General features: G+C 44.9%; 1 protein-coding gene and 1 non-coding gene across 2 annotated transcripts in view; one reads left to right on the forward strand and one right to left on the reverse strand.

The window, feature by feature from the left end:
• Positions 1 to 25,174, forward strand: part of LOC144174474 (corticotropin-releasing factor receptor 2-like) — a 309,774-nt gene that overhangs the window by 227,144 nt on the left and 57,456 nt on the right. The window contains exon 5 of the mRNA XM_077703189.1: positions 927 to 1,059. Coding sequence (XP_077559315.1) covers positions 927 to 1,059 — 133 coding nt within the window. The remainder of the gene's footprint in view (positions 1 to 926; positions 1,060 to 25,174) is intronic.
• Trnai-gau (transfer RNA isoleucine (anticodon GAU)) lies at positions 8,155 to 8,227 on the reverse strand. The gene has a single exon. It is a non-coding gene; the product is annotated as a tRNA-Ile (tRNA).

Genomic DNA, 25,174 nt, shown 5'->3' on the forward strand with positions numbered 1-25,174 from the left:
CGTGTAGACAACCCATAGCATGGCAGGAATGATTGCGTGCACCGTACTTGTCGCAAAGTAACGGAAGCTGAGAAAAAACCAAATAGCTACGCTAGAAACAAGTAACGCTGTTCCGCATGGTCGTGAGAAGGAACGACGGCAATCGCGAAACGGTGACTGTACACTGATAGCGTGTAAACAGGCCATTTATATGGCGCAGAATTCTCAGTCTTGAGTTGAAATTTATCTACCGGCGCCTATTCGCGAAAAACAAACTTCGAAAGTGTGTCATGGGAAAAAATTTTGTTTGTTTGTTTGTTTTTTTTTTGTTTGTTTGCTTGTTTGTTTGTTTGCTTGCTTGCTTGCTTGTTTGTTTGTCTGTTGTTTGTTTGCTTGTTTGTTTGTTTGTTTGCTTGCTTGCTTGCTGGTTTGTTTGTTTGTTTGTTTGTTTGTTTGTTTGTTTGTTTGTTTGTTTGTTTGTTTGTTTGTTTGTTTGTTTGTTTGTTTGTTTGTTTGTTTGTTTGTTTGTTTGTTTGTTTGTTTGTTTGTTTGTTTGTTGAGATAGATTACTAAGAGGTGAGGGCCAGAGGACGGTGTGCGGGAAGGGTGCGTGTTTGGGGACGCTATGGTGCGGCCCGTCTGGATGGAGGACGAAGGCGATTAATGCAAGGACTGTCTTCTGCGCCTGTTGTCACGTGCGACGAGTGAACTCGAACCATTCCCGGTACTTTGGTGGCCTCAATGGCCAGAAGAAAAAAAAAACCGGAAATGTGCCTCGAAGACTCGGATAAATGCGGCATGTCCAACTGATATGTTCAGCTGTCCTGTTCAGTGTATCCAAATTTTGCATCACGCAGCGATGAAATTGTCCCTGTTTAGAAATCAGCCCTTACACATCCTAAGTATTCTGTCCCCGCCCCACCCAACCCACACCCCATTTTTCGCAGGTCACTACAGTGCTCACGAACCCGCGTGCACGAGAATCTCGTCTTGGCGCTTATGGTGCACGCCATCATGCTCGTGGTGCTCTCCATGCCTGTCGTGCTGAACCCGGACGAGCCCACGCCGTTCGCACAAGTCGTGAGTACCCTTTTACATATCGCCGCTCCTGCACTTCCAGTGAGAACGGATGAGCCGACATTTTAATGCTGCGATGAACTCCAGACAAACTTTCACGTCTTATTGTGAGCTTGGAGCAAACCTTTCCCAAGAGAGTATACCGGATCGACAAAAAGACGTGGGGCGGAATTTTGAGCTGTGTCCATTTTAAAAATGGCAGCATCTCAACGCCGTGGATGATGGCGAGGGTGCCAGTTACGGGGACTCGAAATGACATCCAAGTTGCGCCCCGAGTGACATCCGATTTGCGCCCCGACTTTCATTCGATTTGAGCCGTCAGTTGCACCTTAATTATTCCCTAATTGAAACTGTAACTCACGGCTCAAATCAAATTTCGCTTGATTTTCGCTTGATGGTGGTGTGCTCACGGATGGACGTGGACGGACATTGGGAGGGCCTAAAGAACTCCGCACCGTTACAGGCGAGGGAGTAAGCCGTTTGACTCTCACGTTTGACTCAGGGTCGCAGCCCAATGGGTAAGACGACTGACACTAACTCTGTGTGGTCTACCAGACACAGGCTCGAAAATTCTATGCGCACGGACGCAGATGGACATTGTGTGGTCCTAAGGCGCTCCGCACTTAAAACGGCCATTTTCTGCTGCTCTAGCAGAAGCATCGTGGCGTACCTGCCACTTCCGGTCTCGGCTTCATCACAACCGTGCAATATATTCTGCCACTCATATTCGGAACTTTTGAAACAGACGAATCTCAGTATGCCCTTTATACAGTTGAAATATGGGTGCGGACATTGAGCTTCTTGAAGAGAACCTCTGCAAGGGCTAGGCTAGAGGAAAACTGAAGGAAAGCTACCCGCTCTGCCTGAACACGTTGCCAGGCCAATGTAGAGAATACGTCTGGAATATTTTGAAGTTTTTTTGTCGAATTACACGCATTTTTTCCACGGGATAAATACGTAAAAGACGCGTTTTCCTTGTTCCATCTTTCTTGCTCAATTGGTGGTGGGGCCGGGATGACACAGGCGTCACAGCCTCGCATTTCGGCCACCATTAGAAATATTGCTTTAAAGTGGCCAAACGTCGTCAACAATTAAACAAAACAGAAAAGGGTGAAAAACAGACCCTTGCGGCACATCCCTTTTGGCGCAGTAACGATATGATTACTGGCCGGTTACACGAACATAGCAGCTGCGCATGCTCAAGCAATGGATAAAGCCAAGAAAGAAATTGCATATGTTCTTGGGTGGGGTGACAGGTGTGTGGGTGTTGCAACTACCAAGTGATGTCTGGTGGCGGCAGCAAAAGCGTTGCTTAAGTCAAAGCACGGATCAAACTGTGTCCGACAGTGAACCGCTTCGGAAGACCATCGCACGAACGAAAAAAATCAGTTATAGAATGCCCGGAACAATAACAACAGTGACATGGCATCCTCCTCCTCATCATGATCATCATCGTCATAATTAGCAACACAACCAGTTTGTATCAATTTCAGGAAGATCTATCCCATGTAACTTCAACCACCCGTGCCCTGCATCGACCGAAACCAATCTCGTCTCCTGAGTTTTCTCCTTCGGTAGCCAGAGCTCTTCAAGACATGATGGTATAGTCGGCGCTATATACTCACGAACTGAGTTTAAGTATTATAAACGTTAGATGCGCTCAGCTTAAACAGGGTGGTATTGCATGACACGCCTTGTTCTGTAATTTGAAATGCTTGTTCGTGGTTCTTGGCGTGTAATCAAGAAGAAAAAAACATCAGTCCTTCTGTCCTGCTGACACAATGGGTAGACCTACTCCTGAGCGCCCGTAGAGTCGCAGCTCTATAACCATAAACATCAGCCAACTGTGAGGTTGACAAATCTGTCTACTATCTGTGATGTATATTTTTTGCATTTTGTTGCTCGTATCTGAACAACTTTCTTCTTTTTTTTTTGCTTGAATAGAGCGTATGTTTCGCGTACATGATTTCTCTTTCGAGCCCAAGCTGTTTGCGATTTATCTTTTTTTTTGTTTTACCAAATCACAAAATCCCGGGGGATATAAGCCCGCTCGATCAATGCAAGCGCAGGAAAGGTAAGGAAGAGCAGAAATTATTACAGTTTTGCAACCACCTAATTATAGCTTGCTCGGAAAATAGAGTACAGGTAATTGTCCGAGAGCTCGAAGTTCTATGCTTATGTAATGAACGTAAACTATTTACTTTATGTGCATGCGTGCAATGTTTGGTTTGGCTTTAACCTCGTCCCCAGGTGGCCCTCAGCCGTACGGTTTTCAACGCACGGGGACGTGTTATCGACGTACTCTACTCTTCCATAAACCTTCGTCCGAAAGGGCGTCGCTGGCTAACTTTTTTGGACGGGGCAGACCATGTAATTAGATAATGATAGCTTATTGGTTGTTTCTCGGCCATGGTGCCCTTCGGGCACCAGTTCTTTTTCTCATTGGCTAAGAGTAGACCCAAATTAGCATGAAAATGCGAGAAATGTCCTGCCATGTAACTGCATGCAAAGCAGGAGGCAGGTAGGCGGTGACTACACTGTCAGGCCTCGGCTCATTTCAGATGCATGCCTTGGGACTTAGTAATAAGGCTATCCTGGTCCACCTAGTAGTTTTATTCGCTCGAGTTTTTTTTTGTCTTTTTCACTCCCGGAGAATTGGAAATAGGCGCTGCAAAAACGAGAGATCGACCATGTGCGAAATTTGCCAGAACTTCATATTCTCTGTTGACGACATTAGATGCAATGCCCGAGATAAATGAGGAGACATTTTTATGCATTAAAGCGAAGATTTCTATGCCCCACTAATGGCAACAGTACCGTCTCCAAAACACACTGCAGGAAAGCCGACTTTGCACAATGAGGTTTACAAAACAATGACGATGGTAAGCGAAAACCCACCAAGCGCCTCAAGAAACAAACGCTTCCCGTGGTCGCAATCGAACCTGCGTCTCTCGCGTTATGAAACCGGCGTCTATCCGATTGCGTCATTCCGACACGGTCGAAGCAGTTCGGATTATGGACTTTTACTCAGGTTGCATGGCAAAAAGCTTCACGTTTTAAACGTATTTTTCTAAAAAAAAGGAGATTGGTTTTTTTTGTTTTTTATTTGTTTTTTGCTCCCGTGGGCTGCCCTCTAATAAACATTTGGAAAATTACCATGCAGTGATAATCACAAGGTATCTAAGACTACGCCATACACTGGCAGGGTGGGTTAAATCGTTAAATTAGTATATTATTAGTGTTAGTGGCAGCCTATAATTTCATTATCGTTAACGTTGCGTACGTAGCTATGCAAGAGTAGCTGGTTAATGGGACTGCTGTTGTAAAGTAACCGGAATGAATTGCGGTGCACGTGTAACGCTGACTGCAAGGATTATATCGCTCATTTTACAATGTTACCTACCCACAACACAACCCCTGCCGATGAAGAAACTGTGAAATTGCTGCTAGACGGTTCGAAAATCAGTTTGTTCCGCTAAATCAACAACCAAGGACCAACATCATGCCCGAACCCGTGCTCTAAAAATCTAAACATAAAAAAAAGGTGTTCAAAACGTTCTTCAAGAGGGAAAAAATCCGTGACACACAAACTTGAACAAACTCAAACAAGCAAGCTCTTGAACAAACTCAAACAAACAAGCTCTTGAACAAACTCAAACGCGTTTACAAGCACGCGTGCCTCTACGTTCTGAACATATCGACTGCACCAGCCCCGAACGGAAAGCAAACAGAACGCACCTTGAAGGTTCGTCGTATAAGGTAGAAATACATGATAAACTTTGAAGATGTTGGGAAAGAAGGCGGCGATGGTCGTCGTTCATTTGATGAAGTTCGTAAACGTGCACTATAACCTAACTTCAGTATGACAAGCAGTGGTTAATAGCACCCCCGGGCCTCCTATTCAATTTCTGGCACGTAGCTTCGCGCCGCCACCGGCACTCTTGTGGCCAACTTTACTAAATTACCCTAACTTAGTAACGTCGCCTGCCATTGTATCCTGGCTTCTCCGACTACTGCAATCTCCTCGCCTCCACAACGCTCTGCGGGCTTGCGTATTTGAGGCCTACGAGTTAGGTTTGGCTAGTACTTTCGGATATGTCGATGCACGCTAACAGCAGCGTACCCTCGCGACGGCTCTACTCAAAATGTTTTATGAAGAAACACATAGATTGCATATGAAGCGATAACAAATAAATGCAAAAAGTATTCGTTGGACAATCCCGAGTTCAGAATACGCGCTCGGTATTGCATCGCTCCGTGTTATTTTTGTTGGCGTTGTGTCAAATAGCGTGCGAGTTTAAGTTGAACGTCAAAAGCTTTGGTGCGGGATTCCAGCATTCACCATTTCTGGAAACGTGCATATCAAATGAATGTATGCCCTACTGGCGAGTGAGTGAGTGAGTGAGTGAGTGAGTGAGTGAGTGAGTGAGTGAGTGAGTGAGTGAGTGAGTGAGTGAGTGAGTGAGTGAGTGAGTGAGTGAGTGAGTGAGTGAGTGAGTGAGTGAGTGAGTGAGGGAGGGAGGGAGGGAGGGAGGGAGGGAGGGAGGGAGGGAGGGAGGGAGGAAAAGTGACAAACTTCGGGTATGCCCAACTGTGCTATGTATGCATACATGCATACCTAGAATAGGTTGTGGTACAACCAGAAAAGGTCCTATAAGCTTCATAAAGAAGCCTATTCAATAAATGGACTGTCGGTTCTAATCAATCAATCAATCAATCAATCAATCAATCAATCAATCAATCAATAAGTTTATTTAACAATTATTTTCTATCCATACCGCTGAAATTCCGAGCACCTCTGTTGTCCGTACCTCTAGCGTACACCCCGAAAGCACCACATTCCCGCCAGAGGGGAGTTTACCGTTGATTGTTAAGCGGCCAGCCAAATAAATAATTCCCATCAATCACTCACGATTAGTCAATACTATCGGCAAGTTACTTATTCCATCAATAAATCATTTTCCAGCAAGCAATAATTTGATAAGACTATATGTTGAACTGGCGCTGAAATTACCATGGTATCTGTGGGGCCGTCCCTGAGTTATTTAATCCCCTTTCCGCATGAGTATAACAGCCGTCGTGGCCAGGCTTCCATTTATTGACGACGGGCGCATATACACCGAATTTATGCAATCATGAGGCCAAGTTGTGCTTAGTTCTCCAAAAAAATATCACACCAAAACATACGCAGCTCTTGTACGTCTTGCAGCACTGTATGCCTAATTAGCAATTAACAACACGAAACACAGACGAGAAGTTCGCCGCTGTACTTGACACTAGGAGGTTGATGTCTTCTTTGCTGTGCACCTGCTTCGGACATTAGTATGCGGACAGCCGGGCAGCACTCTGCGTAAATCTTGCGGGAGAGGTCTTTGTCGGCACAACTCCGCAATCATGAATGCGCATAGAATCGCGGAAAATGAGGTGATGTTATTACACACAAACGCACGCGCATAGAGGGAATGGGGGTGAAAGAGACAGAGAGAAGGAAGGGAGAGAAATGTGAGAAAAGTGGGGTCAGCGGTCACATGGAGGGTCTAGAATGGTGGACGCACCTGCTCACAGTCATGACAGCTTGCTCTTTGCGCCTGAGGTACTTCATAATCGCAACCTTAGGGGGTGCGTCTCTTTGTGTGTGTGTGTGTGTGTGTGTGTGTGTGTGTGTGTGTGTGTGTGTGTGTGTGTGTGTGTGTGTGCGTATGTATGTATGTATGTATGTATGTACGTATGTATGTATGTACGTATGTATGTATGTATGTATGTACGTATGTATGTATGTATGTATGTATGTATGTATGTATGTATGTATGTATGTACGTGTGTAGGTATGTATGTATGTACGTATGTATGTACGTGTGCATGTATGTATGTATGTGTGTGTGAACGAACGGACGGATGCATGGATTGATGGATGGATAGATGCAGGTCGAGTCAACTGGCCAGACATCATCATCATCATCACCGTCATCAGCCTGTCTACGCTCACTGCAGGGCAAAGTCCTCTCCCATGGACCTCCATTTACCCCGTTCCTGTGCTAACTGCGTCCAACTTATCCCCACAAACTTCTTGATTTCATCTGCCCGTCTATCTTTCTGCCGCCCCCTGCCACGCTTGCCTTCTCTAGGTATCCACTCTATAATCATTAATGACGAACAGCTATCGCGCCTTCGCATTACATACCTTGCCCACGCCCATTCATTCTTCTTAATTTCTTCTAATGTGTCCTTAACACGCGTTCTTTCCCTGACCCACTTCAATATCTTTATTGTCACTTAACGTTACACCCATCATCTTCCGTTCAATTTCTCGACGAGTTGTCGTCAATTAAACTTTAACCCTTTTAGGGAGCCTCCAAGTTTCTGACCTGTAGGTGAGTACCGGCAAGATGCAGCTATTATACACTTTCCTCTTCAGGGAAAATGGAAGGCTACCATTCCTTACCTTAAAATTCCTGCCGCATGCACCGAACCTCACTCTTATACCTCTAATTATCTATGTCTCATGGTTGGGATCCGGGGTCAATACTGGACTCAGTAGATATACGTTTTCGCTTACCACTTCCACTGCCTGGCCACCTATTTCAAACCGCTCTGGTCTCCCGAGGATATGGAGCATTACTTTAGTTTTCTGCATATTAATTTTCAGGCTCATGATTTTACTCTGCTTGTCCACTGCGGTAATCCTGCTTTGTGATTTGTTCCAGAAGTTACTTAGCAAGGCAACGTCATCAACTCTGAGGTTACTGAGGTATTCTCCATTAACTATTACGCCCACCGGTTCGAATCCAATACATACATACATACATACATACATACATACATACATACATACATACATACATACATACATACATACATACATACATACATACATACATACATACATACATACATACATACATACATACATACATACATACATACATACATACATACATACATGATACAGCGAATGAGAAATGGGAAAATGAGGGGCTCAGTGAATTAAGACAGAATAAGGGTTGGCAGTCAAGAAAAGCACGCGAAGCAAAGGGGGGAATGCGGTAGGTCATAGAAACAGATGAATTTTTTGAGATGAAAGAAAGTCGTGAAAAAATGCCCGCCGGGTGGGATCCGAACCCACGACCTCCAGAATATCGGTCTGGTGCGATGACCACTATGCTACCGGCGGGGCTGTTTCCCCACCACTTTCGTGGGTATTTATGTTAAGGTATTTTTTTTTTGTTTTCTGCACTTGGGGTTGGTAGCCAGCGCCACTCGGACTACCGGGGTGAAGGGGACCTTCTTTTTAACCCCCGGGCCGTGACTCGAGTGTCTACAACATATCGAGAGTGGTCGACCAGCGTTGAACCCTCTTAAGCTACCTTTGTCACCAAGGCTGCCAGAGCAGAGGCCCTCACTATGCATGTAGCGAATAAGAAATTGGAAAATGAGGGGATCAGTGAATTAAGACATAATAAGGGTTGGCAGTCAAGAAAACCTCGGAAAGCTAACGGGGGAATGCGGTAGGTCATAGAAACAGATGAAGAAGTTTTTTATTCAGAAAGAAAGTGGTGAAAAAATGAAAAGGGGGAAGGGAAAGTGGTAAAAAAGTGGAATCCCATTAACTCAATGGAGAGACGAAGTAAGGAAGTTCGGAGGCAAAGAATGGACGTAACCAGTGCAGGACTACCAGGACAGGAGCGGTTCGAGGTCAATGGGAGAAGACTTCGTCCTGCAGTGGACCTATGTAGGCTGTTGACGATGTTGCTGATTACGATTATGATGATAATGATATATGTATGTATGTATGTATGTATGTATGTATGTATGTATGTATGTATGTATGTATGTATGTATGTATGTATGTATGTATGTATGTATGTATGTATGTATGTATGTATGTATGTATGTATGTATGTATGTGCATGAATGGACGAATGAATGAATGAATGAATGAATGAATGAATGAATGAATGAATGAATGAATGAATGAATGAATGAATTCAGAGGTCAGACAAAGAGGCTTGGCGGAAGGCGTTTATTCGGCGAGCGGCTTACCGGCCGAGTAGAAACAATCACGATGATGATGATTATGGTTGGAGAATGAAGATGATGGTAATCGGTAGTGGCTAGGCGACAATGATGACCAGTTCGCAGAGTGGAAGGATTACGATCGAGCAGGCAGTCATGGTATGTTTGCGCGTATGTAAGAGTGAAGTCAACAACCAAGGCGTAACATTAATAATTTATTACGACGTTCTAGCACGGGCAGCCCAGCCTCTCTCTGTAGAATACACGTAATTGAAAATTGAAAAAGAAGTCTTGTCTAAAGGGACAGGCACGATGCTAGAGGTGTCTTTCATGATGAACTTTTTGGCTGCGCCTACCGATTGGCGGTAGGCATGGCTCAGGAATTGTGAACAAATAAATCAGGAAGTATTCAACCCACCTTGTCAAGGCGGGTGTCCAGATGATCACAAGAACTTGATGAGTCCGGTAGTCTTGGATGCATAGCAGAACGAGGCTAAATTACCACATTACTGGGCGAAAATCTGCGGAGCCAGTGGAGTACACGTCAGATCATCGCAGCTCTTCTTCTTCTTCTCCTGCAGATGCGGACAGCCATACGAAGCGAGATGGTGATGCATCGATGCGGGAGGGGGCATCTTAGTATGCATAATTTTGAAGACACAGTGAACAACCTGTTGGGCAAGTTGGTGCATTACGATCAAACATTAGAGCGTGACTTAGACAACTACACGGGGAGAATTTGTCCCGTTGTTCTTCCATGGGTCGTTGTCTAAGTCGCGCTCTAAGTTTTGATGATTTGGAGACCCAACATCACCCCGAAGATTCGTTGATACCATGGGGAACGCACGAAATTTACGAATCAAGTATAATGAAGTCCTAAAAGTCGTGATTAAAGTACCTACCATGACTGTGAACTGATCGAACGGGTGCTGCGGAGAATTGATGAGCTCTGAAAGGGGAACGTCTGGCAGAATTTTTTGCAGGTACTGTGTGAATGCATGTCCTAAAAGACGTTTAACTTGAAGTGATGCACTGCAAGACGTGAACGATTTTTGCAGTGTCGCGTGTGAAGTTTTCCCGTATCTCCAGCGGGAAAGCGGATGCTTTTTGTTCATTTGAACGCTCGGGGCTGCTTTTATCATTCGACAATGTTTACATCAGCGTTTCATGCATAGCGTTGAGTTAATTAAGCTGATTTTGTTCATTTTGTTTTATTTTTTGGATGACGTTACAATTTTTCTGATATTTCTTGACCCTTTCGACACACCTTGAGTGGTGGATCGGGGATAATGTGCTCAATGTTTTTCGTTCCGGAGCAATAAACTGCGGGGCCTTGTTAGATTTGTGTTTATGCTTGGCCTAGATGCTGAATACCTCAATATGAGATTTTTCAGGGAGCTCTAATAGGGCGTGTTGGTTCTGTTGATGAGCCCCCATTCTGAAACTCTCTTGTTAGAATCATCATTGAGTGAAGGTGGCTACGGTTGTCGTCAGAAGTTATTAGGGGCTGTTTACAACTTGAGATAAACAAAGAGAGATAAACTTTATGGAGTTTGCCAACTGTTATAATTAGTCGTCGTCCATGACCCCTTGGGCTCTGGCAGCGTCATCAGCCAGATGGCTGGCCCAGAGTTGATCTTCCAGGCGGGAGCTGAGCAGCACGGTCTCCCACTGCTCACTTTCAGTGATTGTGCGGCCATTCGTGATCGCCTGCGAACACTGTCATAACGCGTGCGCTTTGTGCACTCGTTCCTGACATCTATGAAGCAAAATGTTCTTGATTGAAGCGAGTCCTACAGAAGTGTATAACACATGGCTGTGTGGAATGGTTGTTTAGCAGTGTCAGACAAGGCTGTTGCTAAAGTGCCAGTATTGGTGGTAGTCCGCGGGTTTCCTGCAAACTAATGGGGCTAGTATATTTGGCGCAGTTGTTACCTGTATACGTCAAGAACATTTATTGCAAAGGCCGAATACACACGCGAGAATGAGAGATCACCCTGAGCTTTGTTCAAACCTAGAATGAAATTGATAAAGGCTTTCTCTTCAGGGAACCAAAGAAAAAAATGCCGCAGATGCGCCGCTTGTAGAGCAATTGGCCCAAAGGTAAGTTGTCGAGGAACTTGGTACATATGGTGGCATCAATTGGTTCTATTTTTGTGCCGATCAATGTGCCAGGTTCATCGACGTCATGCTGGATAATATATTCAAAGTTCTGTAATTGGAGGAATAGCCAAGACAGCATAACCGAAGTCTGGCTGTGAACAGGTTTGTTATATTTTAAGCGCTCATATATATAATAACCTACAAGGGACGCGATTCTACCGGCATGAATAAGTTTCGTAGACACAAAGGCTACCGAATGTTACCCGGGAGGGATGCTCCACTATACTGAGGAAAAATATCTTGCTTAGAAAATTAGGGATATAATCTTACAATTTTTATTATCGTTGTAGACACCATTTTCATCCCACAAAATATTGTTATTAGATAACATAACTTCATTCCTCTGTTTCCTCTTGACTTTTTTTCGTCATATTTTTCTTTTGCCCCGAGTATTTGCAATTTCTTGTAGAACCAATACAGGTCTGCTATTATTGTGATCCAACTTATTTAGTGTGTTTTTTGTGTAATTCTGCAAAACGTTTACTGCACCTTTTGTGGTTTCCTTCTGTAGTAATTGCTATTCCGTATTAATTGCATCGTTTATTTATAAGAGGTCCAACCTCCTTGGCACACTTCGGGAACTCTTTCGGTAAAATTAATAACCACGGACTGTACACCTATAACCCTTAATACTAAACTGAACTGAACTTACATAAGTGGGGATACTCCCAATGCTGACAAAGGAAGAAATATGCATGTCTTGCTCAAACATGCCTGTAACCCTTTACTGGAGCCACCATCACAACCGCCATACAAGGCTTCATCAACTTGACCCTTATAGTAAATTTCAGGTTCCCCTGGCATTACGTGCGACACTTCTTCACCGACTACGACTCGGCATAACTTTACCCGTCACCGCCAGTGCCTCGTTGGCGGTGCAAGTGATCACGACTGTGAAACGTGCCATGTTCCAGAGTCCATTGCACATATTATCCGCGACTTCTTATGCTGCACGAATCTGCGAGAGAAGCTACCCACATCAAGGGCCCCTTCAGACAATCGGGTTATGTCTGAGGTTATCCTGCTGAGTTCCTCGTCAGACTCGTGGCGCACACAAGAGGCCCTCAAGGCTGGGCTGACGTTTTTTGCGAAGCAGCCATGTGGCAGCTAAATCGCAGCTCAGGCCCCGGCTTGGTGAATGGCCGTACGTGAGCTGTATAAAGTATCGACATTCCTGTTTTGTATGACATCTTACCCTCGTATGTCCCTTATTTTCTCATCCCTGTATTCCTCCATCCATGCTCTCCTTCCTCTTCCCTCTCCCACAAGCAGAGTTCCAGGCCAAAGCTTGTATTCAAAGGCCAACTTCTCTATTTTATTCGCTTCATCTGGTCCATCCGACGAAATCAAAACGCAGCAAAGAGAAAACACGCCACCACAATTTCCGATTGGTCACTGCGTTTTTTATGTTGTGCTCCACCGTAATCGAAAGCAAACAACGTGGTTTCCGCGTCCCGCGGCGACACAAGGCGCCCCAGACGCATAAATGGCGTGGACAGAATCTAACGGGTGGCGTTTCCTCCGACTCCACTTGGCCGTGAGAAGAATTCGCGGCGCAAGGAGCCACTCGGCAGCACCTCCGAGATCATGATGGATGGCGCAATAGCTTCCGAAGGCCCATCACGCGGAAGTGATGGTGTGTGTGGTGTCGCACTACGGCCGGCCGAGTGCTTTCTCCTGGCAGCAACGTGCTCTCTGGAGTCATATCTCATCCACCCACGGCTGTCGAATGCGTTTGGAGCGAGGCAGAGAGTGATTTTTAATGACGCCTGCGATTTTGTACTGAGAAAAGTGCTCGTGGGTTGCCGCACCGTGAGCATACATGTTGAGAAAATTATGAGAAAAAAATTGCGATGATGACGATGGCATTGATCATAATTGAAAATACTTTCTACGGCATTTTCTCCTTTGCTTTCCTTGGCTTTCTTGGCTGCCTACCCTTATTTCTGTATTAGTTCAACGAGCCCCACATTTCCGCTTCTCATTCGCTACATGCGAAACGAGGGTCTCGGTTCTGGCAGTCTGGGTGCCACAGGTGGCTTCAGAGGGTTCAACACTGGTCGCCCGCTCTCGGCATGTCGTAGGCGATCGAGTCATGGTCCCGGGATTTAAAAGAAGGTGCCCTTCACTCCGCGTAGTCGGAGTGGCGCTGGCTTCCACCCCCAATCACAAGAAAAAGTTTCCTTAAGATAAATACCCAAGAAAGTGGTGGGGAGCATAGCTCCGCCGGTCGCGCAGTGGTAATCGCACTAGTCCCGTATTCTGCAGGTCATGGGTTTGGCTCTCACCCGGCGGCCATGTTTTTCTCATTGTCTTTCTTTCTTTCAAAAATCTGTATCTGTTTCAGGGATAATAAAATGATCACATTCTCTCATTTTCTTTCCTTGGGTTTCTTGACTGCCTCCTCGTATTTCTACGTTATTTCAAGGAGCCCCTCATTTCCTATTTTGATTCGATAGATATATATATATATATATATATATATATACATACCAGTGTGTCGAACCGAAAAAAATACTGGTTCGATGAGTTGAATTATCAATGAAATTAATAAGAAAAAATATTTAGTAGTTTAAAACGACAGTCAAATCAAAATACAAGCAAAAATTCAAAATGCTGCTGTTCCACAAGAGCAGTGGCGCAATTGCAAAGCAAACTTTAAACAATTACAAGATATTAGGAAACCAGATAAAGTGGCGACGATTTACCACCTACTTTCTCGCCCAGACTTTACGTTGTCCTAGCGACTATTAATAAAGCCACCGCCAAGAGATATAACGGTGGGATATACTTTCGGCCCTTTCCTTTTTTGTTGAGATCGCAATCCCCGCTATGGAATCGCCCATCACGCTAACCTTGAAGCCTTCAATTTAGGCCTGCGTACTGGGGCGTTCAAATACCAGTGCTTAATACCAATAGCGCACATTTTTTTTATTTGTAACAAAACAGAAAAATCCTACAACAGGTACATAAATACTACCAATGAATTATATTATTAAGTCACCCTAAATAATTTGTTAGCTGTCACGTTATCGAATGTGTTAGCCACACTTGTTAAAAGTAAGCTTCAGGTAACGCTCAGTCACTGTATTATTGCTCTGACCACTGCAATTCTATTTGCGATAGCTATACCGGATGTGTGAATTACACTCAACATGTCATCGTACCGCCTGACCCCCGGCCATCGTTCGTGTGCTACATTGCGGAATCTTATAACAGATTATGCTTTTACAAAATAAAAAGGAATTGGACGCGCGGAGCATGAGATGGAACTTTTTTGGGTAGACGCTCTTTAATGCGTCCACAGCAGTACTCCCCTCCAGAACGAGTAGCAGTAGAAGTAATGTAGCGAGTTGGGCAGTCAGTACAAATGCACCTTCGAAAAAAAAAGCAGATTACAAAGAGGCAAAACTGCAGAACAAGCAAAAAAGATGACCGCTGGGCGAATATGCGACAGTGTGAGGTACCGGCCTGCCTTTCTGCACGTGTCATCTGCTTGATTACTGTTTCTGCTTTCAAGACAAGGTCGAGGGCTGCAGTTTATTGCCAAGGGATTAAGTGCGAACCTTAACAGTTGTTCTTGACATATCTGTTGCTATTTGTATCTATAAAAAAATGGAACTTGTCCACTGTACTGTCCACAAAAAACTGACCACGCAACTCACTTCCATCGCATTCATGACACGTTTGGTTGTAAAAGGCAGGGCAAAGAAAAATATAGAGTAATATCCAGGTTTGGTGCTGTTTTTTACATATTCGGTTTTACTTACCTCTTGCGTAATATTTTAAAACAGCGTGATTGGCATACTCTTTATTGTTTTCCGTGTAAACTTAATTTTTAGAAAACTGGCGCGTTGATGCCCCGTGCTATAAATCTGTTCCGAGGCGCAGCTTATGGTGCAGGCCGAGATATTTTAACCAGCTGGTGATATTAAACGTGGATCAAAATCTCGATACACGGACGTTATCCATTTCCGTCTACTTTCGAGGCCACTTGTGGTCAGCAGCAAATGGCTTAGCCTCTGAGCAGCTCCTGCGGTCACACTTGTCAAGTATTAACAATTTGCAGGTGTCGGACCTTTCAAAGAAATTATGAAATGCAAAACGCTTGCACACATTGATTGTGGGCTTTCGCTGTTGCGCAGTGGAGCACTCCTGCAGCCTGATGGCTCCAATAAAGTCGCAGCTAGGGAAGGGCAAAGTCGTTTTATATCCTCCGCAAGCTGCCGAGAATCTTAACGGTAACTTTTGCGCACTCGATACGGGGATACAGAAAAAGGTGTCACGAACACCCCCGCAGGTAGCGTAGTGGTCATCGCACCAGACTGGTATTCTGGAGGTTGTGGGTTCGGATCCCACCGCTCGTGCATTTTTTCTCGACTTTCTTTCTTTCCAAATTCAGTATCTGATTCAATGACCTACCACATCCTCCCCTTTGCTTTCCGAGGTTTTCTTGACTCCCAACCCTCATTTGTGTTTCATTTTCAACGAGCTCCTCATTTCCTAGTATGATTCGCTATATATATTGTGAGCCTTCGCGACCACACTCCCGGCGGTGGAGAACTCCAGAGGACAATTCCCGCACCTCGTCTTCATCTGTACATGCTCATCAGCACCAGCCATGCGGCACTGTTCCATCATCTTCTACGGACTTGATCATCGTCATCGTGTGTTCTGCGGTGCTTGCGGCTCGAACGCCTCAGTAAACGCCGTTCCTAGCCCTTGTCTCTCAATATATATATATATATATATATGGCAGGACGAAAAAAAGACGAACTATTAGATTGGTGATGGTGAAGCGATGTCTTACAATAATTCGGCGATGTAGTAACCAATTTATAATGACAGAGATGGAATAATTCCTTCCCGCCACCCGTCTTCATGTTTGTCGTCATGGCTGGATAGCATGGCAGTACCTGATTTCGCGTGTAAGCATAAGTCGATCTTGAAGAACTGTATGCGGAGATGAACCTACAAAACGCTATTATTTTTATACACATGTTGCCGAATGCTGCCTAATAACTCGGCTCTAAAACTTTTCCCGTGCATCGAAACGGAAGAGCTTCTTGTCTTACACAAAAATGTTTTTTTTTCAATACGCTAAACTTTGGATTGGAATTTGTGTACTCTTTCCCTGCCTCCTGGCTTGGAGAATAACTGCAAAAGTCAAAAGCAATACAAAGCAGTTCAGTAGTAAAGCGTAATGGGAGAATCATACATTACTTTCCTTACATGAGTTTACAGGATGTTTATTTTGTACTTTGGGCAAACTTCATTCAATGTGGATTAGACCAAAAAGTTTTGGCAAGATTTGCGCAAATCTAGCATTCTCAACTGGATACCCAAATGTCGCAAATCCCAACGACGCTGATGGGAACCCTGCAATGATTTGGCAAAGGATTTCTTTTTAACGTAATTTTTGTTAGTATTCCGCCCTGTGCAGGGAAATTCGACGAGGGCGAATATTTACTTAAATCAAGTACTTTTTCCCCAAATTTCGGGAGCGGTCTTTTAACGAGCGCCAAACCAATTACTTGGGCGCGAAACTTAAGATCTAAGTATTTGAAGCTAGAATGTTGGAATTGCAAGCCGTATTTTCTAAATTGGAGCTTCAGAGCAACAAAGCAAAAAAAAAAAATTCCACATGACTGTTACACGATCATGGGTTGTGAAATGACGTAGTAGTTTTACTGAACGGACAGAAAGCACATGGAGATTGATCTGAATAAAGGCTGTGGCTCGCGATGCAAACGTTCGTAATGGTTTTCACTTTTACTCTTAAACAGACCCTGTAACACTGCCGGTAATTTTTGTGTGTCTCGACGCGCCGTAAAAGACATAGTTGTCCCCAGCACAGAACGGCAGTACGTGATTGGCTCGTCGCAGCAAATACGTCCTAAAGTTTCTGCTTCACCTTTCTTGCGATTTCCCTCGAACTGGTTTTCAAAAGCGGTCTAATAGCCTCAACAATGCTTGAATGGTGTCATTCAAGCCGACAAATATGTCCAGACCGACATCTTTCGAGCTATTTCAATGGCGTAGAGCAGCAGCATTTAGCGAAAGTACTTTGTGATCATCTCATCTAAGCTTTGGATGCCCTTGTTGATTTTTTTCTGATTGCATTCCAGATTTTGGAAAAAAAAGGCTGAAAACCAATTAAATCATTTTCACTCAACATGCAAACTATCGGAACGGAGAAGCAGGCATTCGCCAGTATTTCCCCCGTGTTATTCTTATGAGTACCTTGTGTCTGTGTCGTTGTTTTTTGCCACGCCACCTGTTTAACATTGCCTGATACAGGCGGCGTTGCTCCTACTCTCCCGCCAAGTGGGGCTGTGGTGCGGCCTCTCTTGACCAGTTTCAGTATCCGCGTGATGTTGATACCGAAAGTAGTGAAGAGAGGGCGCCGCAACTGTTGAAGATGGCTGCACAAAGACGCTAGATTCATAGATTCGGGGTAATAATGCGCCTCATAACGTTTGCTTTATTTTATATTATCGCGTACTTATTTGGGGCCTGGAAACGGCAGCGTCCGTTGTAGCGACGCAGCACAAAGATCCCCCCCCCCCCCCCAACACTTTCTATGTGAGTAAGGCCGGGTTGAGACTTTAAAGAATGGCGTCATTTCACTTCTCACCGAGCCCAACTGCGTGACACGCCGTTTTTTTACATCCATAGATCACGATATGGATTTTGCGTCGGTAGTCTGATAGCTTAGCGTGTGCCTCGATCCCGAGGTTCGATCCCGACAGGTTCGATCCCGACAAGGGGGAAGCGGTTTTCTTTTCGAAGCCTCGGTTCGGGTGCGTGACGCCATGAGCTTGGACGACTCATGGCGTTGCAAGTGTAGCAGACTTGCTTTAATTCTGACAGCCAATATAATGTGGGGCTCGGCGATGTAAGCCTGCAGCTTGCTGTCAGAAAACGACGGCTGGGGAGGAAGAACGACCGTGCGAGACAGGGGGTGGCCGTGTGTTCGGAGGAGCCAGTACAGTACCGTACTAAAATGGAGAAGGGGCTTAGAGCACCCTTTACTCCCAACGGCAAACGTCAAACTTTTAAGTAGATTATCCTGTTCACGTCTATCGCCGCTTTTTACCGAAGGGGCCATTTTGGTACCACACGTGTTGACGGACGATCACGGCGATTATGGCAACTCTTAGCGTTTGATGGGGTATCTAAGCATTTGGGCTTAAGAGATGCACATAGCTTGTAAAATGCGCAGTCGTCGTTTACGGGTTGTGGCTGAACTTTTTATCTTAAAAAATCATCGCGGAGAACCGGCTTAAAATTGCACACGCACACACGCACAAGTATGGAAGTCTTTACTTTTTTGGTCGTCTTTTCTGGCCCAAACATTCTCTCTAAGTCGACACAATCTTTTCCAGAGACGTTTCTCTGCCGAATATTCATTTCGCGATGAAAACGGTTTACGGCATGTACATCATCAGCAACCCTTGTATGCGAAAAAACGATTGTACACTGTGACTACATTCTTGATACGTAATCGCACTCTGTGGGGTTTGTGCAGGATTTTGGCAACCGTACGTTAAAAAATTAAATTAGCAAATTAACTTCATTCAGCATTAACAAAACGCTTGAATATTTTCGCGGCTTCACAATGACATGCTGCGCCTGTAAGAAAACAAAAAATTAAAAGCCACTACAAAACGATTGATTGATTGATCGTAGGATTTAACGCGCCGACGCAACGCAGGCGATGAGGCGCGCCGTAGTGGAGGGCTCCGGATTAATTTTGACCACCTGGGGATCTTTAACGTGCGTCGAAATCTCGCACACACGGGCGTTTTTGCTTTTCGCCTCCATCAGAAAAGCGGCCGCCGCGGCCGGGAATCGAACCCGCGACCTCGTGCTCCACTACAAAACGCACCTAGGTGTCTCTACTTAACACGTCCAACTAATGTGCAGCAAAAAAGCAACCTAAACTCCAGACTCGACCTCATCCCCAACTGCTCTGCATGCTGTTGACAGTTTTCACACGTGATATTAAAGTTTTACCCAGCTTTGTTTCCCGCTCTTCGAAGTTCACAAATCACGCCAGTCTAATTGCGAAGACCGGTATGCAAGCCCATCAACGACCGTGTTCGGAAAGGTGTACAATTATCCTGCACATTCTTCCTTATAATAAACTGGAACCACGTACACTGCAGCGGTCCCGCATTCCACCAACTTCCACTCGCCGCTGACCGGCCAAATGATGCGGGTCGTACACCCGGATGCGCGAAAGTTCTCCTCGCGTGGGCGTACTTTCTTATGAACGAGACTCTTCGGTGCAGTTTCGCCGGCGGCTCAGCTTATGATGAGACGAGGACGCAAATTAGTTGAAGAATAAATCCGCGTACCAGCTAGATTGGCACTATACCACGACTGCACATTACCCCTCTTTTAGAGACCACGTGAGCTATCCACCCACCAAGGCAATGTGTTGATGAAGCTTGTCGTGTGATTAAGGGTGGTTGCGAGGGAAGGTGTTCAATAAATGGGCGAGCCGGCGATGATGTCGTTCACTTTAGCACTTTAGTTCCGGTACAAAACCCTGTTGTACGTCTTGACTGCAGATGCGGGAGGGCGTTTGTCATTTTTTTGTTTCTACTGTGCCCTGAGTGGTCCACTTTCTGTTGCCAGCCACCCGCCACCCTTCCAACCAGCCACCCATATAGTTGCGTCGTTTCTTTCCCTTAAGCCCCGATGTGAGCACAAGGACTAATAAGGTACTCCTTCAAAAATAGCGTCCCTTAAACAAACGACCGATCCAGAGTTTTACAACGGAGCGATACCTGTTATATCGAGAAAAGAAGTTTTTCAGAAGCATATGTCTCTTGAGGCGGCCTTGCAAGGAGGCCCGTCCTTTGGTATTTTTCTTTCTGTCTAACGAACTTTTCCGTCGTATCCCAGTAAAAATAAAATGGTTTGTCGAACTTTACCTAACTCCTGTTTTCTTCCTAATAGTTGAATTTCCAGCTAGCGTGATTCCCTAATCGGGAAATGTACTTGAATTCGTCAGCATGTTTCAAAGGGACTCTGAAACACTTTCGATACACGCCTTCACCCTTTCCTTCACGTATGGAAGCACTGCGAAAGCTATGGTTAACCTATGGAAGGAGCGGTACTACATGATTTACTCGTCACAGCAGAGACAGAGAGAGAGAGAGAGAGAGAGAGAGAGAATTCGCCTTCCGTACCTGCTTTGCTTTTGTCACTTTCTTTTTAAAGTTGCTATCGAATGCGTTCATTGCTGCAACGGAAGGAAAGCCGGCCAATAGCCCCTACACCGCTGAAATGACGCAGTTCCACTGATCGCAGAACGCCAAGACCGAGAAAGAGAGAAAAAAGTCAAGTTTCTAATTTATCCGATAGGCACAGAGCAGTAATTTGTGCCTGAGGTACTATGCGACCCCGTAATCTAAATACTGGATTAGTTCGTTGACTACGTTCCGCAAGCGTTTAGGATTTCGAAAAAAGTTGAAACAGATGTTGCGGCGTCCCTTAATTCTTGACTAAAGTCACATTATCTGTTCCACTCCGAACAAAAAAAAAAAAGAAGATAGTTAATGGTAGAGAGAGACAAACAAAAACATTTTAATGAGCGGCTCTGAAAAGAAACGGCCGGGTCCTCTCTCGTCCTTAAAATATTGAAGAAAAGCCCACCACAGCCGGAGTGCGTCCGATGGTCCAATGTGGGATCGTGGATCCATCCACTCCTGCTAATTTATCTAAGCGTAGTACAAATGAAGTCGGCTTGAGCGTTGCAATAAAAACAAGTACACAAGCATAATTCTGGTTTAAAAAATACGGTGTCCGCTTACGATTTGAGCACTATTACAGTGGGACGCAGCAAATATTGTGACACGTGTCGTCAGGATGAAGAACTGCTGCGAGAGTACTCCGTCGGACGGATCTAAATTAAGGAGCTTCTATTGGGGTGTTTACTTAACACGGTATCGCGCACCGTTGACATGTCGAACCTAGTCCGACGATACGACACCGGCAGGCCTTTGTTATTTAATATGAAGATGTCCTGAAACCCAGGACCTGCGAATAAAACATGTGGCTGCTGCAAGCCTTGATTTCCGGCAGGACGCAAACTACCGTCGTAGTCTTCACGGCTCTGCCACGATTACATCCTGGACGCTGTCCTACTTTTTAAGATATAACCAGAGACATCTCTCACCAACTAAGCCCTGAGGCTATGAAATAAACGTAATCACGACTCTCAAATGTTTTCTTGTATCTATTAAAGCTATTTTATTACAGGCCAATGTCCTCTCATTTATTGAAAGCGCACAAAAGACACCGATCACCAAATCGCGGAATAAGAGTTTCATATCTAGTCAGTATTTTAGGATACCTAATTATGTCCCTAAATCAGCTTCAGTTAGGGCAAAAGACTACATTAGTCAGACTCCATGAAATGTAGACGCTGAATTTCTCCAGTATATCCTGAAATTTGAGCTTTACGAAGTTTTTACACTACTGTTCAGTAGTCTACATTACAGCTTTCCCTAATATCGTTGCAAATATAGTGGGGTCAATGCGTTTTTTTAGTACTTGATCTTGTGGACAGTAATACACGGTAAAAATATATGCCCGAGCGGACAAATTTATGGCACTTGACAATATCATACTTTTTCGGAGTACCAGTTGGGACAAGATCTAACTCACCCAGTGTGCTAGCTCCTCCGTTAACAAGATCCTCTGTGAAATTTCCCTTGAGCTTTGATTTCAATTTCGAGCCCTGGCCAGCCGTAAAACATTGCCCTGTCTATGCTCCAATGCTCCAGTTCCTGCAAAGGCACGCTTCGCTTCTTCTGGTGGCAAGGCAATTTGTTATCATATATATATATACGCCTCGAGATTCGCGATCGCTGCGCCGCCTGCCGCCGCTTCTCCGCGGCGTTTGCGGGATTAGCGCTGCGTGGCTGATAGGTGGTCATGCAGTGTTTTGGTTCTCTTTCGCTTCTCTTTGCCTTTCCGCGCTCTAAATAACTTGTTATGGTGACGTCTGTAAGCTAACGGAACGTTTAGGGCGCTTAAAAAAACAGCTGCGTCTTGGTAGAGCGCTCGAACGCCAACAAGAGCTACCCGGGGAGGCGGTTCTGCGCGCTTCTTGGCCGCTCTTGCGGTCGTCGGCGACGGCAGCATCATATCACCGCTGTCGCCTTCAAACACGTCAGCACAAGTGAATTCTATTTATTGTCACCTCGTTTAGACCTGACATTGGCACTGTAAGAGGTTGGTTCGTTTTGCAGCGCAAACAACAAATGCGGCTTTGCTTCGATATGTACGTCGTAGAAAAATATATTTCGGGGATGTGATAACCCAATAGCTGACAAAAACTTGTGCCTTTTATGGGAATATAAGCCACGCGAAAATGTTAAGTACACTCAAAGGCTGTGCATTGTCAGATATGTGCCCACTCATGCCGTATAGTAAGAACCAAGGTATATGTTAATGAAACCACGGGAAAATGAATGGTCTGCAAGTCAGGAATAAATAGAATAGTCGTACAGGAATGAAAAAAAAAAACCGAGAGCAGCTTCTGAAATATGCTAAAGACGTTTGTTTGAGCAAGGTAGTATTTACCAGACCAACTCGATGCGAAATGCACTGATATTTCGCTAGACATGGGGGGGGGGGGGTGAGGAGGAGGGCGCTCAACTATCGTTTGTTTACAAATGCGGAGCGAAATCAACGAATGAACGTTTTAGTAATCACACACACAAGCTGCGTGTTCACTTTTCGTTTGTTTTTCGCCTTCAACGATCGGCTGATCACTCGGCGGACGCATTTTTCGAAGAATACAGGGTAGGCAGTTCACAAGAAATACGAGGTGTCGTTGAAAGAGTTGATTGATTGATTGATTGATTGCAGGGTTTAACACGCCGACGCAACGGAGACGATGAGGCACGCCGTAGTGGAGGGCTCCGGATTAATTTTGACCACCTGAAGATCCTTAACGTGGGCCGAAATCTCGTACACACGGGCTCGTTTGAAGAGTGTCGTATATGATAAGGGTCTCTGATTTCGGTTTATGCTAGATTCTGCAGTCTCCCTGTGTCATACGACGATGTTTCGAAGAAGCGTTTGGTCGCGGTCGCGGATTACTCTATAAGCCCATCTTCGCGCTTCTCGTGGAGGATAAATGTAACAGATGAATCTTTGCGAGCGCTCACCTCGGGACAAGACGACCCAGCATTAAATTTGTCGTCGTGTGCTGACTCCGGAGTGTAATTTTGCATTATCCATCGTACTTCTTTGGTACAATGTTTGCGAAATTTATGCCGCATTGGCTTGTTCAGGGTACTGAACAATATCTGATATGTGATATTGGCAGGCGTAACTTGCGTGCTGTCAGGTATGAGTGCTCCGCTAGATTTTGTAGTGCACAAAGTCGATTTACATCATAGTGTGTATGGCCGCACATGACCATCGGAGGAAACACTGCTTACAGAGACACTGCCACTAAATTTCAGGGCAGCGGAATTGCAATCAGCTGCATGCAAATGCTCGCTTCGGGACGCTGGCCTGTGACACACGCCCGGCGCTCATATAGATCTTTCTAAGATCGCGTCATAAACGTTTATACTCTCGTGAACCCACCAGGCTTGCAAACAGAGTGCCTTCTCCACGTTATTCGGTATTTCGAACGCGGACAAACGGTAAATCGCTGTCTTGAATGAGCCCCAAAAGCAACGGCGACAGGGGGGAGCGGGCCGGGGACTCCCGCTCCTGCTTTCGAAACGGGCCGCTAGGGGGATTTCAGTGGCGCCCCTACAGGCCGCGCTCGAGGCGTATATATATATATATATATATATATATATATATATATATATATATATATATATATATATATATATATATATATATATATATATATATATATATATATATATATATATATATATATATATATAGTAAGGGCACCTGAAACGTTGGTAAACTTCATTGTTGTATGGTTTTTGGCGTGTGTCTCGGTCTTCAGGTACCCTATTTCCTCGCGCTCTTAGTGAGTTTCTTTTGTTTCCCAGACTATATATGTATATACTAGCGGTAGCCACTATACTAATGACAATAATGGTCATAACACCTGTTCAGTTATCTCTTACTTGTCATAATAAGGTAGTAGACCGAGAAGTTGTACACAATTAGGAACTCCCGACTGCTGTCAATACGTGGGCTCCTACCGGAGGCGAGTGGTCGTGGGAAGAGGCTGGAACTCGGGTTTTATTGGAACTCTGACGTAACAAACTGTACCAAGAAGGTGCGCTCAAACGACTACTTACCCATGGGAAGCGATATTTCAATAGGTGTGAAGGGTACTCATCAGTCACAGCTTTATAAGTAACACGGGCTGGTGCGGGGAGGCGCGTGGTTGCAGAAACTGCAACAGATGGCGAGAGCTCTGCGAAAAATCGCGCTCTCGTCTTCAAACGCGTACATACATACATACATACATACATACATACATACATACATACATACATACATACATACATACATACATACATACATACATAGATACACACATACATACACACATACATACACACATACATACATACATACATACATACATACATACATACATACATACATACATACATACATACATACATACATACATACATACATATGGGGATACTCAAATGCAAACGCCGTGAGTCAGCCTAGGAAACAAAACAGAAACTGGTACTTACCCGTGGCCGAAACACACGCGTAGCAATCGTTCGAAATTACCTGAACCTTTGTCGGCGGGCCCGACTCAAATAAATGGCATCGAGAATTCTCATCCCCAAGGCACGACAGAGGCAGCGAATAACGGAACAGAACAGACTGCTTTGGGCTTGAAGTTTGCCACGTCGTAGGGAGGCAGACAGTCGACCAGCGTTCTAGTTGTTGCTTACGACACTGGTGCAAACCG

This window comes from Haemaphysalis longicornis, unplaced genomic scaffold (assembly GCF_048455015.1).
Source record: "Haemaphysalis longicornis isolate Haplotype H1 unplaced genomic scaffold, Haemaphysalis longicornis Haplotype H1 scaffold_3, whole genome shotgun sequence".
In the NCBI taxonomy this organism is placed as follows: Eukaryota; Metazoa; Arthropoda; class Arachnida; order Ixodida; family Ixodidae; genus Haemaphysalis; species Haemaphysalis longicornis.